The sequence below is a fragment of the Pagrus major genome, chromosome 7 (genome assembly GCF_040436345.1).
Source record: "Pagrus major chromosome 7, Pma_NU_1.0".
Lineage (NCBI taxonomy): Eukaryota > Metazoa > Chordata > Actinopteri > Spariformes > Sparidae > Pagrus > Pagrus major.
In genome coordinates this window covers 25,435,104-25,450,099 of record NC_133221.1, presented here as the reverse complement: position 1 = coordinate 25,450,099, position 14,996 = coordinate 25,435,104, and the positions used below count along the sequence as shown (strand labels likewise).

The window sequence follows — 14,996 nt, the reverse complement described above, 5'->3', positions numbered from 1 at the left end:
TTTTTCTTGTCAAAACCAAAGGTGAGATCACTTTTAATATCATTTAATGATAATCACTCATTAACAGGCGTGGTGAAAGTGATGTCCAGCAGACATGCAGTCTGCAGTTTTGTTTTATTGTAACAATACTCGGCATAGTAAAAAGTACTGTAAGTTTACATGTTAGCTGTATACAACAGTTATAAAAAGACCTATAAAATATATTTTGTCCAAACAAACTACAGCAGTCCACAAACATGCTTCAGTCCTATTAGAAGCTGAAACTCAATAATGACTGCAGGACTGAATAAACTGAAGTCAGCTGAGAAAAAAAATCAACAACAGCGAGCCAAAGAATCCATCATAGTCTGATCAGTATCAGGTGAAAACCTTTGCATTTCCAAAATGTTTCTCTACAGTTTCTCAGCTCATATAGGACCATCTAGTCCTTAAAACTCCGAGATGATAGTGGTCATATTTCAGATTTCTGGTACGTCCTCTCCGTCAGAGTCAAGGCTGCTGTCTTGTCAGGAGGAGGTAGTTGTGACGAAGGGTTCGTAGCTCCGTCAGTCGGCCCAGCAGACGACCGAACCGTTGCGGTCCTCCTCGCGCAGCTCCGGCCTGGGCCCCACACGCCCTGGACAGCAGGTCCAGGATCAGTTCCTGCATCTTCTCAACACAGCTGGCCGCCTGCAGGGACGCACGGTCTACAGGAGGGGAAGAGGAACACAGGTTAACAATGTTAAAACATATAACAGATGTATTTTTTTGTTTATATCCAAAGACGGGGTGATGCATTCAAGTTGTCAAACAGCTACTGCATGGAAAATTCCCACAGTTGTTTTACCCTTTTGTGTCAGACTGAGTAAATCAATCATTTTACTATCTTACTTCCTGTTTATAAAGATTATTTACAATTGAACAGAGCATTTGCATGTCTTGACTTGACAGCTGATAGGATTATTTCTGACCAAACATCCACAAACAACAGAGCACAGTCTGACCTGAGCAGAGCAGAGCTGTAGCAGTGAGCAGGGTGTATTCAGCCTCTGTCACCCGCAGCGTCGCCATGCTATGGAAGAAGTTGAGCACCGGCCCGAAGAGATCCTCACTGCCTCCTGTTCTCAGCAGCAAACAGGAAATTGCTCATTTTTATGTGATGTAACTTGAATATTTTGCGGGTTGTAAGATGTAAGATATTTTCTTAATGAACCTGTGTGTGTGTGGTTTCACCTGAGTTCACCAACGTCCTGCTGTGGATGTTTTCCTTTGACTCTACATTTCTCAGCCAGTTGTGTGTTGACATGCTGAAAAGCTGCATGACTGATAACAGAGATAAAGAAATGTATTTTTTAACTAAAGATCAAATTCAAATGCAAGCATGAATCATAAAACTGTGCAGGTTGTTCACCTGGACTGGGGCTTGTTGGGTTGTGGCAGAAGTGCTGAGCGGAGAGCAGGAACATGACCTCCAGTGAGGAGACGGACAAAAGAGAGCTCTGATCTGAATAATCCAGGAGGTCAAATCCTGTGAGGGGAACAAGAAATATTCATTTTTATATACAGATTATGTTTATTCGAAATATCTCTTGAGTCAGACAGATTTTTCTCTCTTCTTAGTGCCCAGAAATACATTTTTGTACCAAATTTCATGGCCATAATTGAGATATTTCAATCTGGACCAAAGAAGTAAACAAAAACAGACCAACATCCTTAGAGCATTGCTAAAAACACCCTGCAGGGCCTGGCTTACATGGGCTTCTGCAGGGGAGTGCCACATAGCAACAGATAGCTCCTCATCTCTCTTTGATCTCCTTAAAAACTTCCTCGCACTTTGAGAATATTTTTCCTCAATTAGACTTTATATTCCTCTCTTAAGTGAACACAGCAGGAAGCAGGTTATAGATCCTGAACGCTGTATATCCCCCTCCATCTTACCTGGCACTGTCCTGGCAAAGTGTAGCAGTCTTTGCAGGTGAGGTGACACAACATCAGACAACACCTCCCCTTCTTCTGCACACGGCCAATCAAACAACTGAGCAGACACGGACAAGAAACCATGAGGGAAACATAATAAAACATGTGAATGTGTTTTTGGAAGCACAGCTAGTGTCTCCATACTGTTACCTACCCTGCAAGGGCTGCTGTCCTGTGCTCTGTACAGGCGATGGGCCTCCACCATCCTGTCCACGATGTACTTCTGTTCTCGGGTTAAAGTGGCAGACAAAGCCTGGCACAGGGGGAAATTAACACAAGTTTAAATCATGATATCACTTCAGCCTGTTACAACTATAAGATAGAAAGTGCATTAAGATGAAAGACAAATGTTATCATGTGAATTTGAACAGCTGGGGGAGGAGAGTTTACGCTTGTCTTTTGCAGTTTTGCTTAATAATCCAACCCGATACAAAACTAATCATTTATTCAAACCACCAAACAACCTTCTCACCAACCAAATCATCTGTGTTCTGAACTGTTCATCAACCAAACCATTTAACAAAAAGAAACAAAAGACACAAACTACCCAAACATATCATAAAAACACCCAGCAAGCCATAAAAGTAATCAAACTTATCATCCAACAGTAGCAATACACAATGATTTTTCCATACCATAAATAATGTGGTATCTATCTCTATAGTAACTCTTCAGTGGATAAGGCCAGTGAGGGCAATGCTGCAAATCATTGAGCAGGACTGATTCATGGAAATATTGGATTTGTCGGATATTTTATCAGCTAGATAAGCCTAAAACAAACATCCCAGTTAAGCTGTTTTATTTTTCCCAAATTAATTATCATCCACAAACAGTACAATATCTCAGAATATATCAGTATGGCGAAATAATACTCCATGCACCCTGAAAGAGCATTATATCAAATCTCACTCCTGACAGCCAATCGCATGATTAACTGACCAACCGAAAGAGTGAGTGGCTCCGTGAAGCTGTAGCTACTTTAGCACAGCAGTGCTTTGAACTAAATGGGTAATCTTAGTAAGGCATTGTTCTAGGCAAGTCTTGCCACTCGGCAGCCATCTTGGCAACGCCCCCATGCAGTTATTTCATGCTAATAAAACCAGGCTCCTGTCTAAATGACTGGGGACAATGCCAGAACTTAACTTTCAGCAGTCAAATTGCCACCAGCATGAGCAAAAAACTTGCATCCACTCAGGCAGCCACCCCGTCAATAACACACTGAGTCAGCCCTGCTTTAGTTTGTGGTACCTGTCCAGGTAGCCTGCTGCTAGAGCTGACCTTCCTGCTGTCTGTGCTCTCCTCTTCCTCCTGTCCTCTGCCTTTACCTCCTTTCCTGAGTCGTTTGGACTGGCACTGCACCTCCGTCAGAAGGCCTGAGGTTAAAAAAACAACAATTTCAGACCAACATCAAACCAGACGAATCAGTCAAACGCATATGGGCCTAACATTTCATTAGTTAAAGTACAGTAGAGGTCGCTCACACTCAGCCAGCATTCCCACAGCCCGGCACTTCCTCAGCCGGCAGTCTTGGCACTTCCTCCTCATGTACATGTCCATCTCACAGCCACCACCACTCTTACAGTGATACACCGCCTTTTTAGTCACACTACGCCTGAAGAAACCTACAGGTAAAGAAGGACCAGGTGAGGGTGAGAACATTCATTTTAGAACACAAATATACAAAGAATAAAAAGTTGGCAGACAAAAGTGAGAAATACCTTTGCATCCCTCACAGGTGAGAGCGTTGTAGTGATACCCTGACGCTTTATCACCACACACCACACACAGCTCGTCCTGACCTCTGATCTTCCCTCCCATGCCCACCCGTGTCCTCCGCCCCAGAGGCAACCCTACGGCCCCGAGGCCCTGGACCAGGCCCCCACAGTGGGGCTCGGGGTTGGGATCACACGGGGCCTCCAGGCAATGAGGGCTGTAGTGGTAGGCAGGATGGCAGGGCTGCGAGGAGGAAGAAGAGGAGGAGGAGGGAGAGGAGGTGGAGGAGGGTGGAGAGCCGTAGAGGGAGAATGGCAGGTTGGCATGGCTGTACTGTTGTTGGCTGTAAGGGAGCAGCTGGAGGTCAGGGTCCTGCAGGGGGTAGCCCAGAGGGTCAGCCAGCAGGTCTGAAAATGAGGACGATGGAAGCGAAAGGGCAAAAAGTTTTAGTAATTGATTACTCCAAATACAACATTTGCAATTTTGTGTTCAGATTTGTGATCTGATGCCATTTTGAAAAAGAATAAAAGAAAGAGTTTGAGGGAAATTAGATGAACTTGTAACTTCTTAGAAAACTGTTACTTCCTGGAAAATGTTGTATCCTCTCTAGTGCAGCCTTCAGTGTTGTAATAAGTACCCAAAAGTAATACTTGAGTAAAAGTATTTATATCTTGTTAAAATATTGCTCAAAAAAGTCTTAAAAACATACTTAAGTATCAAATGTAATTTTCTGGCAACAATTCGAAGTACAATTCAAAGTAAATTATACATACATTTACAGGTATGTATGTACTGTATATACAGAGACAGAATGAGCTAGAGAGCTCAGTTAGCCATGTAGCTAGTGGTCTGGACTGGGAGCTCGGAGCATCAGGGGAATGTTAGTGTTTACACCACCAGTTCTGTAGCTTTGGACTGTGATGTGCCGGGGCTAGCTGCTTAGCATGCTAACATCCATTATTATCAAAACATAGATGGCATAACATCCAAACTTATTTCTTTGCATTCTGTTGATAATTTTAGTTTTTTGTTTTTTTTTGGCTGTTTTCAACTAAAATTCTTACATATTGCACCTTTAAGTAGCATTAATGAGTAAATGTAAATGTACTCAGTTACATTCCAAGTATTGTCTGTGAAACTTAAACCTGGTATATCTTATTCCTCTGTGCCATCGAGCTCCATTGATGTCCAAAACCTGGGTGACATGTTCCTTCATTATGATGAATATGGGCAATGTAGTACGTTTTGATCCAATTCTACGTAATTGCTACGTAAATTTAAATGTTCAGATTTCTGCGAACAGTAGGACCCATCGAGAGCCACAGTGAGGGAAGGGAGGTCAGAAACTACTGAGAGACAGATGAACTACCCGTTGGCATTGGTCTTTTCATTTGGTTTGTTGACAATAAAAAAAAATAAATACAGTAACGCCAGATTTTCCTTTAAGAACAAGTATGTTTACATGTGTACTAGTTTTACCGGTTTTCAGTCTTATCCTGGGTTTGATCTCACTAAGGATATGTTTACATGAAACATGAGAAACCTGGTTCTTCATTTCCCTGTTTACATGACAACAGTATCCAAGTCCATCTGTGTACAGTTGTGACTTCATTTCTCACCATCTCAGTCATTTTCTGTAAAAACAAAGAATGTACAGACACCTGATTAAGGTGTAAACATGCCCCAGTAAGCCGTTTCACATCTGGAACAACAGAGCAACTGCATTACCAAGACCAGAAACATGAATGAGTGTTTCAAGGAAACACTATTACGCCATTACAAAGTCAAAGGAGGTCACAGGAATGTGGTCTTACGTGACTCGTGTGATTTCACTGCTTTAATGGCTCTTCAGGGATACAATAAAAAGCTGAGAGTGAGACCTTGTGAACTCGCTCAGACTGCTGAAACAGGATGCAGCTGAGAGCTCCAAGTGCCATTTAGGATTTTTTGATCCTCGTTTCTGGATGCTTGGTTCGGCCTGTAATGGTCGTTCAGTGTTGTGACGGACCGAGACGTCTTTGAGCGTGGGTCAACAGCTTGTGTTTTCGTAAAGCCTGTCTCCTCTGAGAAAACATGTGTGACCACTGGCAGCCTCTGAAAGTACAGCTGGTCCGGTATGACTGGGACTGCTGTGGGATCTGTTCTGCACTGATTAAACGGAGAGCCCACCCAACTGTCCCGAGTCTCACGACTGCTGGAGATGGACATTTAAAGGGTAAACATGTTGCATGAAGATGAGGACTGACAGTAATATCAGTCTGATTATGTCGAAAAAAAACATGTATTGTTGTCTCCCTTTTAACTTTGTCAGGGAAACAAACCAACCATCATTGTAGCTCTGCGATGTTGTCTGTCTTGTGTTGAAGAGATATCTACTGATGTTAACATGCCAAATTAAAGTAAAGGCTGTGATATCCTTAATTTTAGTCCATAGTTTGGCCTCAGCCATTGGTGACAATTGATGGATTATTGGACAGGGCCTGGAGCAAGAGGTTATTTGAAGTTATGGTTATAAGCTACCGTAATAATTTCTCTTTCAGTCATATATAGGGATATCCTGGTCACAAAATGTGTTTTTATATAACGATCCTTTAATATCAATTATCTGCTGATACTGAGGCCAGTCTGAGAGTTAGACGAGAAGATCAACACTGCTCTTGCGTCTTTGAGCTAAATATGAAGGCAGACCCAGCAGACACTTAGCGTAGCTTAGCATAAAGATTGAAAGAAGTAAAAACAGCTTGGCCTGTCCAAAGATTAAAATATAAAAATACAACCCAGCATCTCTGATGCTCATTTATTGACTGAACCAGTGGCAACGCCAGGAAGTCACTGCACCCGGTCAGGAAATAGTCCACTACATAGCTCCCTGTGAAACCAGAACATGTAGGGATTAAGCAGACAAAATATCGCTGGTTAACTGAGGAGCAGAGGTGTTGTGAGGTGGATTCTGTTACCTTGTGCTGCAGAGCCACGCTAGCTGTTTCCCCTGCTTCCAGTCTTTATGCTAAGCTACGCTGACTGCCTCCTGGCTATAACTTCAGATGTAGTGCATGACATGATCTTCTCATCTAACTCTCAGCAAGAACAAATATTTACTTAAGTCTTGAACTTTTCTTTTAAATTAGTTATTTTTATTAACTTTGGTTTTGTAGGACAACTTTTAGAGGTTTTGATGACAGCAGATGTGGAAAACTGGTGTATCTAGTAGATTGACATCCCGCTGCTGATCAAATAGATGTCAACAGAATCATAATGCTAAAGGTCACTCATCAACCCCTCTTTTCTCCTTCCTTTTGTCTCCTCTGTGTGCTCTCTCCAGATGTTTCCTGTCTTTACCAGACTGTGGCGGCGATGGTTTCGGGGGGGTCCTTGCTTACTCGACATGTGACAGAGCTGTGATTCGCACTGTTTGTAAACCATTTGAGCACTGTCTAAACACTCCTCAGCCTCCCTTCCATCCCACGCACACTGGGGGAGCCAAACAACACCAGCAAACTACCCCCCGTAGCTGCCCCTCCAACCCCTCACCTCCCGCTGCTCCTCGGGGCAGGAGGGGAGACAAGAGAGGGAATTTGTTGATGATACACGTCAGTATAAATAGATCCTCCGACGCACGCTCGGCCTCCCTGCGTGCTGTGAATGCAGCGGGCCGGCTGAACCTCCTCATGAACTTTTTTTTTCACGTCGTCCAGTTCTCAAAGGCGGTAAATAAACTCTCACCATTCATTCATCAACTGTGAGAGTGAATGAGACGAGGCTGTGCTGCACACAGACTGCAGTCACATCCTCGTTGTGTAACAATTTAATGTATAGATGACCCATTTACTTAAAGCGAGCCCTCGTAACTTCGGTGAAACACAAGTAATGATCATATCGACCTAAAGTTTGCTAATGGAAGCTAACATTAGCCACCATAAGCTACAGGTCATATTGGAACAAGTAAAGCAATAGCAGAAAACCCCTGAGTGATGTGAGTTGAGCAATGCTGTATTTCATTGCTCATGACTTTTGATTTTTGTAAGAAGGAGAATGTTTTATTTCTTCTTTCAGAAGTTCAACAGTCTCACTTTGAGTTAACATCCGACTGATGAAATAAGCAGTCAGCTGACACACGTTGAGAAAATGCTAATTGACATGAGTGATCCTGTTAGGACTGAGGTCGCAGCAGCAGTGTAACAGGTCCGTTAGCCGTCCTGTCGATGTTTGTGTCACTTTAAAGGGTCAGTTCACTCAAATCAGAATAACATGAAAAAGAAAAAAATCTCTCAGGTGGTGTCGAACCATGCCGATCGTTTGGTGTTTCATTTGTGCAGGTGAACCAGGTGAAAACTGTAAACTATTCTCATTTTGGGGAAAGTAACTAAGTACACTTTCTCATGTACAATACTTAAGTACAGTTTTGAGGTGCCTAAAGTTTACTTGAGTATTTCAATTTTCTGCTACTTTATAGGTAAATATTGCTGTTTTTACTCGACTCCATTTGTTTTAAAACCTTGCAGATTTGGTTCAATTATACAAAATATAATCAGCAAAAACAGTACGCTGTAATATTATAAATCAATATAAATCTTTATTGAGAGAAGATTCACAAACAACCTAGCTGATAAACTACTGTAGTGCTTAAACTACCTTTGCCAGCTTCAACATTATTGATTAACAAATTCATGCATCAATAATTATAATCCAATTATATAATCACTGATGGAATGTAACTAAGTACATTTATTCAAGTACTGTACTTAAGTACAATTTGGAGTCAAATATTGTACTTTTACTCCACTACATTTATTTAACTTTAGTTCCTAGCCACTCTACAGATCACCTGCATTTTTAAATAAATGTATTTGATCAAAAATATTATTATAATATAAATATAAATATAAATATTATATTATTTGATTAAAATTCACTTTTACCAGAGTAATATTTCAGCACGATATCTTTAGTTTTACTCAAGTTTACCTTTTGGGCACTTTTTACAGCACTGAATAAAATAAACATTATTCTGAAATATGCCTTTCTTCCACTTTTACTTTTGGTACTTTAAGTATAAAGATGCTTACACTTTTTTACCTTTACTTAACTTAAAAATGTAAACACATGACTCGTACATGTCTTGTAACTTGTAACAGAGCATTTCATCACTGTGGTATTGCTACTTTAAGTACAAGATCTGAGTACTTCTTACATTTTCTTGGGAAATACATTCTACTAAAGAAAAAGTCACTATAAAAAAATTCTTAATGTAATTTGTCAAAGCTGGGAGCACCACAAAGGAAATGTATTCCATTCAAACACACACAGCCAAAACTATCTGAAGGAAGTGAGAAAATGATTTCAGTAATTTGGGTGAAACAACCTTTAACAAAAGAAAAACATTGTGTCTCCCTGAGTGCCAGAGAAACCAGCGATGTCACAAAGCATCATTTGAATTCATTTAGCTTTGACTGATAACACTGAAAGTGCTTTGCAAGTAAAAATGTCTCCACATAGTCAAATCTCTTTTTGTCTTCCCTGTTCTTTCTCATAGGCGTGTTTAAATGTACTGGTGTCACATGTCAACGAGACAGAGCATTATGACCTAACATATCAGTCTATTACGCAAAGGATTCATTCATTACATAACTTATTTTAGAGAAGAAAACGAAAAAACAGAAGTAGAAGAAGAAGAAGAGAAATTTAAAGGTGAAGCCATAGTGGGAAAAAAGTGGAGGAGACAGAAGCAGAGACAATTGTGTCACCGTGGACTCACCATAGTACTGGAGCTGCTGCTCTGTGGAGCAGTAACCATCTGAGGCGGAGAGAAACCCCCCTGCCGAAAAGCTCATCTCCAACTCAGTCCACTCTCTCATCTGGACAGAAGATCCTCTCTTTCGCTTGTAATACGGGTCTATCTTCACACACACATGCAAAGATATAAACATACACACACACACAGAGACAATTACTCAGAGGATTCACACAGATATGAAGGATCTGGGAAGTGCGGAGACATTCCTCAATCCCCAGGATGCGTGCAGGTCTCTTAGCTGTCCAGGCTGATATCCCAGCCTATTTTTAAAAGGCAGAGAGCAAGAGTGCAGCTGAGGCTCTTGGTCTGTGGTGGATGATGTGCTAGAGGAGGTCTTAACTGTCCCCGGGGGATAGACGATCGGAAAAGAGGGGACACCCAGGAAGGGCAGGGACGGGGCCGTGGTCCAAACAGCTGGACCTGACCCGGGACTTCACAGATCAAAAGACAGGCAAGGAGGATGGATGGATGGATGGATGGATGGATGGATGGATGGATAGATGGATAGATGGAGACCTCCTCCCTCATTGGTAGAGTGAGGGTCACTCAACACTCATGGTGTTTGTATACATGTTTGTACTGAGGCTTGGCCTGAATGGATGTGTCCCAGAATGCAACAGCTGGGCTGGGCAAAGGAAACATTAATCTGATGAGTCAAATAAAATAATTCCCATCATGAAATCAACTGTTAAAAGTTTATTTTTTCCTGATCAATGACTAAATCCTGCTTATGAAGCTTTTTACAGGTTCAATTCAAATGAAACAAACTCTACTACTTATATTGAGCTGTCAACCTAGTGTGTGTGTGTGTGTGTGTGTGTGTGTGTGTGTGTGTGTGTGTGTGTGTGTGTGTGTGTGTGTGTGTGTGTCTGACTGTATCTGTGCATGTTTGTTCTCTTGGGAGTGTGTTTACTCTGCCCTTTGTTTACCGCTGTTCTGTTTGTGCTGCAGTTAATATTGGACAGCAGTTAGATTTAAGGGGCTCCGGGACCTCCGCCTCCCCCACAGACAGTGAACCAGGCCGGGGCAGAGTGAAAGGAGTCGAGGCCTGAACCGCCCAGAGGAGACCGAGGAGTGACCTCAACACTGGCCCGTAAATCTCTGAGCATGGCCGTTTGACATGCAGCATGCTTACCGAGGATTAATGGCGTCCTCCCACCCGCATATCATTCCTTTCACTGGCTCATTATGGGAACCAGGACTGGCCTGTGGATAGCAGAGGGTTACAGAAGAGCCACTAACGCTGACTGACGCTGTAGCCTTCACTTCACGATCGATCTCAGTGACAAATGACTCAGGAATTCTGTTGTCTTTGCTTTGAAGATTATGTCCAAAGGGTAAATAGGCACACATGTGATCACAGTGCACGATGACAACACCGCTTCAAAATCGATTGTACTTCAGGAAAAAGCACAATCTAAAAGAGAGCAAATACATAAAGACAAAAATGTGTCCTACATATCAGAAACCACCAATAACTTATGTTTCAATATAAAACCACACAAACATGAATTTTGCAACGTGGCTGCATGACTCAGAAAGCCACATTTTAGATTTTTAATTGTCAGGGGATCATCAAAGTCACCAAAGATTAGCCACTGGGGACCATGAACATCTGTACAAAATGTCAAGGCATTCAATCCAAAGAACAAAGTAGAGTTGACACCAATGGAAATTTGATTATTTTTGTAAATATTTGGTCATATACCAAAGTATGTGACATTTCAAAACTGATATATGATGGTGAAAGTCAATGGACCACAAAGTTATTAAATCCTGAGTTGAGACATTTCACTTAAAACCACAAATTTCAATTCATGGTGTGCTTGAGGAATCCATCAGCCCAGAAACGTCAGCCTCATCGTGACATGAAACTTAACGTCAGTATATTCCTAAAGCCAGAGAGATTTATGCCATGACCACTGTAAAACAAATCTCATAATGTAACACTTATTTTATTCTAGTTTCAACAACGTCTTTGATTTTCTTGATATTACTGGAATAAGCTGCCCCTTTTGCCCCGTTTTAAATGTGTTGACACATGTTTTGAGAAAGTTCCTAGACTACTAGATGAGTTATCTTGTATTGTTAGGTAGAAATATTTACTTATTTTCAGCCTGGGCATTAGCCTTAGTTAGACATTCACTGCATTACCTGAATATATTTCAAATCATGGAAAGGGAAACGGCCTAATAATGGACGTCTCTATCAGCAGTTCTTTAATGCTAATACGCAGACTTGAAGGTTCAATATATAAGAATTTACTAATAAACTAAAATTATGCACAGAATATGCACCAAAAGTAGTTTTAATCTCATATCAAAGACGTTTTAGTATTGTGTGGAAGAAATATCTACTGAAGTTAGCATGCTAACCATCTAGCCAAGGCCTGTCCTTTTTCATAACACCACTCCGAGCCTGCAGTCTGGAGCGCTAGCCGCACGGCTAACTGAGATAACTAAGCTAACTGGCAAAAGGCAGCTACAGTTGGCAGGCGTTAACGGTTATTCTGGTGATGTGCTGCCCATATTTGTATGAATTCAATAAGGACCCAATTTTTTACATATTGCACCTTTAAAGGGACAGTTCATCCCATAATCAAAAATACATATTTTTCCTCTTACCAGTAGTCCAATTTATCCATCTAGATTGTTTTGGTGTGAGTAGCTGAATTTTGGTGATATACGATGTCTGCCTTCTTTAGAGTATAACGGAACTAGTGTCAAAAAACACATTTGAAAAAGCAGCAGTTTCATGTACCTGTTTTCTTTCTACCAAACTACACCCGCAAACTGTATCACTGCACAGAGGGAAGTGTGCGTCTCCTCATGGACCGGAGGCTAATTCTCGTGACAGTGTGGGATTTAAACATTTATGGCGTCATTCTCGGCTGAGCTGTAACATTAGCTAGCTTAGTTAGCTCGCAGGAAAAATATGTATGTTTGATTTTGAGGTGAACTGCTCCTTTAATAGAACAGCATCATCTGCCTTCATATGACAGATCGGTGGTAGTTTCTGAAATGCCATGAATGCACTGCTGAAGAAGAGATGGTCTGTTGTTATTTCTCTTGTCATGTCCCAACACATATGGGCCTCCAAAAAAAACAACAACAAATGAGCCATTCCTCCAACTGTTTGTAACCTCTGAGAAATGGACGGAGGGTAGAGAGCAGGCAGCAGCGCTCAGAGCGACACTAAGCGATAGGGACAATATCTGAGAGCGTGCAGAAGTCGCCATGGATCTTCTGGAAGTCTCACACTATCGGACACATTGTTGGACACGGGCCTGACTACGAGGGCTCGCCCCATGGGAGATGTGTGTCACGAGAGAAGAAGGAGAGGAGAGGAGAGGGGAGGGAGGGGAAGACCTTTAGGGCACGTTCACACCAAGCGTGGTTAGTTCGTGGTTAGTTGGACTCGGGAGCGTTTGTGTTATTACTTTGTTTTCTTTGCACCAAGATTCCAGAGAGAAGAGCGACTGAGCAAAGTCTAACATTTCCACGCAACACAAATGTTAATCGACCAAACACTGAAACAACTTTTCCAGAACAAACTGATTGCATGTGCAAACCCCCTACACTCATTAGTCCTGAATCACTCACAGCCCAATGCCTGGAGATATATTCTGCACATCATAAATCCTGTTCTCCATGTGGCGTGATCCTCTCTTTATCAGAGAGCTGCTGGCTGGTAGCTGCAGCTCGATAATGGCCTAGACTGTTTACTGATCCTCGCAGGAAACTGACGCTTACGTTAAAGTGGCCTCAGTATTCGTGAGTAAAGTCCATAGCTTATGTTTGAGCGTATGCGAGTGAGTGAGTGAGTGAGTGTGGTTCCTTCATGAGAAGGAATGTAAATCGTCAAATGATAAAGTATTTATTTGAAAGCGTTTCCTCCAATCTGTAGAGGTTATTGTGAGATTGGACTTTCAAACCATGTTGTTTGCTCATTTCTCCTCTATGTTATGTCTATTTTGGTACAAATGAAATGCACTGAATTCCTTAAACAAACAGTACCCTTGATTAAGTAGTGTGTAAAAACTGGCATCATAGTAGTACCTTTAACTCTAATCAGCTGGTGTGGATCGCACTGGAAACCTTGGACTGAGGTCGACCAGTCTCAGCCAGAAATGTAGCACAACTAGAAGAAGTAGCACAACGTTTTACAGGATTCTTCTCACCATCTTAACCATCATTTATGATTGATTGATAAAACATTATTGTCAGATCGAGTCTGATTTTTTTTTTTTCTTGCATCACAGCAGCTCCATTTGCAAAATCACAGAGAAGACACAAATTAAGACGACAAACAAAGATACATCCGTGGAGATTACAGAGGACAGTATTCAAGGCCCTTCAAAGTAAATATTTATGGTAACAATTTGTATCCACTGTTCATGACATGGTCGGGGTCAGAGGCAATGTTGCTTTAATATGCTGTGACAGAAAACTGATTTGTAAAGTTTCTCAAGAGGTCGGCCTACAATTTAAGAGGAGATTTTCATTTGGTGGAGCAACGTAACGTGGTGGACAAACACTTTGATTTCATTCGTCTTTTAAAGGCCTGGGAAGTAGTTTACTGCTGAATCTGTTGTCTGCTTTTTGCCGTCAGCTCGCTCATGTTGTGTGTTTAGGTTTCTTGTTTTATGTGAGCGAAACAAAACAAACTCCTACTATCAGCTAGGTTGTAATGGCAGTAAAGGGTCGAAAAGAGAATCCACTGAGAGGAACAATTACAAAATGAAATGTTAATTATCCCTAATTTAAACCCCTGTAGATAAGGACAGTAAATGCGGACCTGCAGAGGTCAAAGATCACAAAACAACATGTGTGTCAGCTTATGAACATTTCTGTTAAAGATGCGGTCTGAGGACTCACCGTTGATGGCAGGAGCCTTCCTTCTGCGCCGAGCTTCCAGTCGTCCTCTCGCTTTGTCCAACTGCCTCACTTTTTGTAATGTTGGCTCCGGCCCAGCCTCCATCCTCACACACACACACACACACACACACACACACACACACACACACACAAATACACACACACTCACAGAGTAAACAGGACCTTTCAAATGAGACAGTTTCTGTTGATGTGTGTTTGATCTGCATGAACCTGACCAAAGATCTTCTTCTCCTGTAAATGTTCTCTTGAAAGACAAAGTGGTGAGAAGAAATACTTCACAGGTATTTTCATGAGAAGGATTTAAGCCGGGGAAGGTTTGAAGGTAATGTGTGTCTCTGTGTGTCAACAGAGAAATTGTACAAATTTACCATACATTTCCCAGTCTGTGGCCCCCTGGTTGCACTAGGGAGTCTAAGTGGCAACCACTGAGTCACGTATCCCCCTTCCTGCCCTGCCTGTAGGAACTGGAGTCATCTCATTAAGAAATTCCCAGTATAGAGTGTTTATAAACAGCTTCTTGTTCATCCCTAGTGATGGATGGGTGCTCCCTATCACTGGCTCTTCCTGCTATCTCTCCAACCCGCTGAACAATCCTTCTGCCACTGTTTCACAACCGCACAACCCCAGAAACACAC

The 14,996-nt window shown here is 41.8% G+C and overlaps 1 protein-coding gene across 5 annotated transcripts; it reads right to left on the bottom strand.

The window, feature by feature from the left end:
* Positions 1–73: 73 nt before the first annotated feature.
* On the bottom strand, positions 74–14,458 carry LOC140999442 (bile acid receptor-like). 5 transcript variants are annotated; one of them, XM_073469816.1, is made up of 11 exons: positions 14,341–14,458; positions 9,425–9,562; positions 3,675–4,076; positions 3,438–3,578; positions 3,205–3,329; positions 2,111–2,209; positions 1,918–2,014; positions 1,391–1,507; positions 1,213–1,302; positions 984–1,097; positions 74–686 (listed from the first exon to the last, which is right to left on the bottom strand). In XM_073469816.1, exons 1-11 carry the CDS (start codon positions 14,441–14,443, stop codon positions 490–492), a joined length of 1,623 nt encoding a protein of 540 aa, XP_073325917.1. In that variant the 5' UTR covers positions 14,444–14,458; the 3' UTR covers positions 74–489. The 5 variants fall into 5 exon arrangements, with proteins under 5 accessions (XP_073325917.1, XP_073325918.1, XP_073325921.1 ...); XM_073469817.1 differs by having other exon boundaries at positions 3,235–3,329; XM_073469820.1 differs by having other exon boundaries at positions 3,235–3,329; positions 9,425–9,566; positions 14,341–14,408.
* Positions 14,459–14,996: the final 538 nt, after the last annotated feature.

Excerpts from the sequence above, each read along its gene's own strand:
- LOC140999442 (XM_073469816.1), bottom strand. The coding sequence starts at position 14,443 with ATGGAGGCTGGGCCGGAGCCAACATTACAAAAAGTGAGGCAGTTGGAC. Across the intron at positions 3,330-3,437 it reads TGTGGGAATGCTGGCTGAGT|GCCTTCTGACGGAGGTGCAG; the intron begins GTGAGCGACCTC and ends TTTTAACCTCAG. Across the intron at positions 1,508-1,917 it reads CTTTGCCAGGACAGTGCCAG|GATTTGACCTCCTGGATTAT; the intron begins GTAAGATGGAGG and ends TTCCCCTCACAG.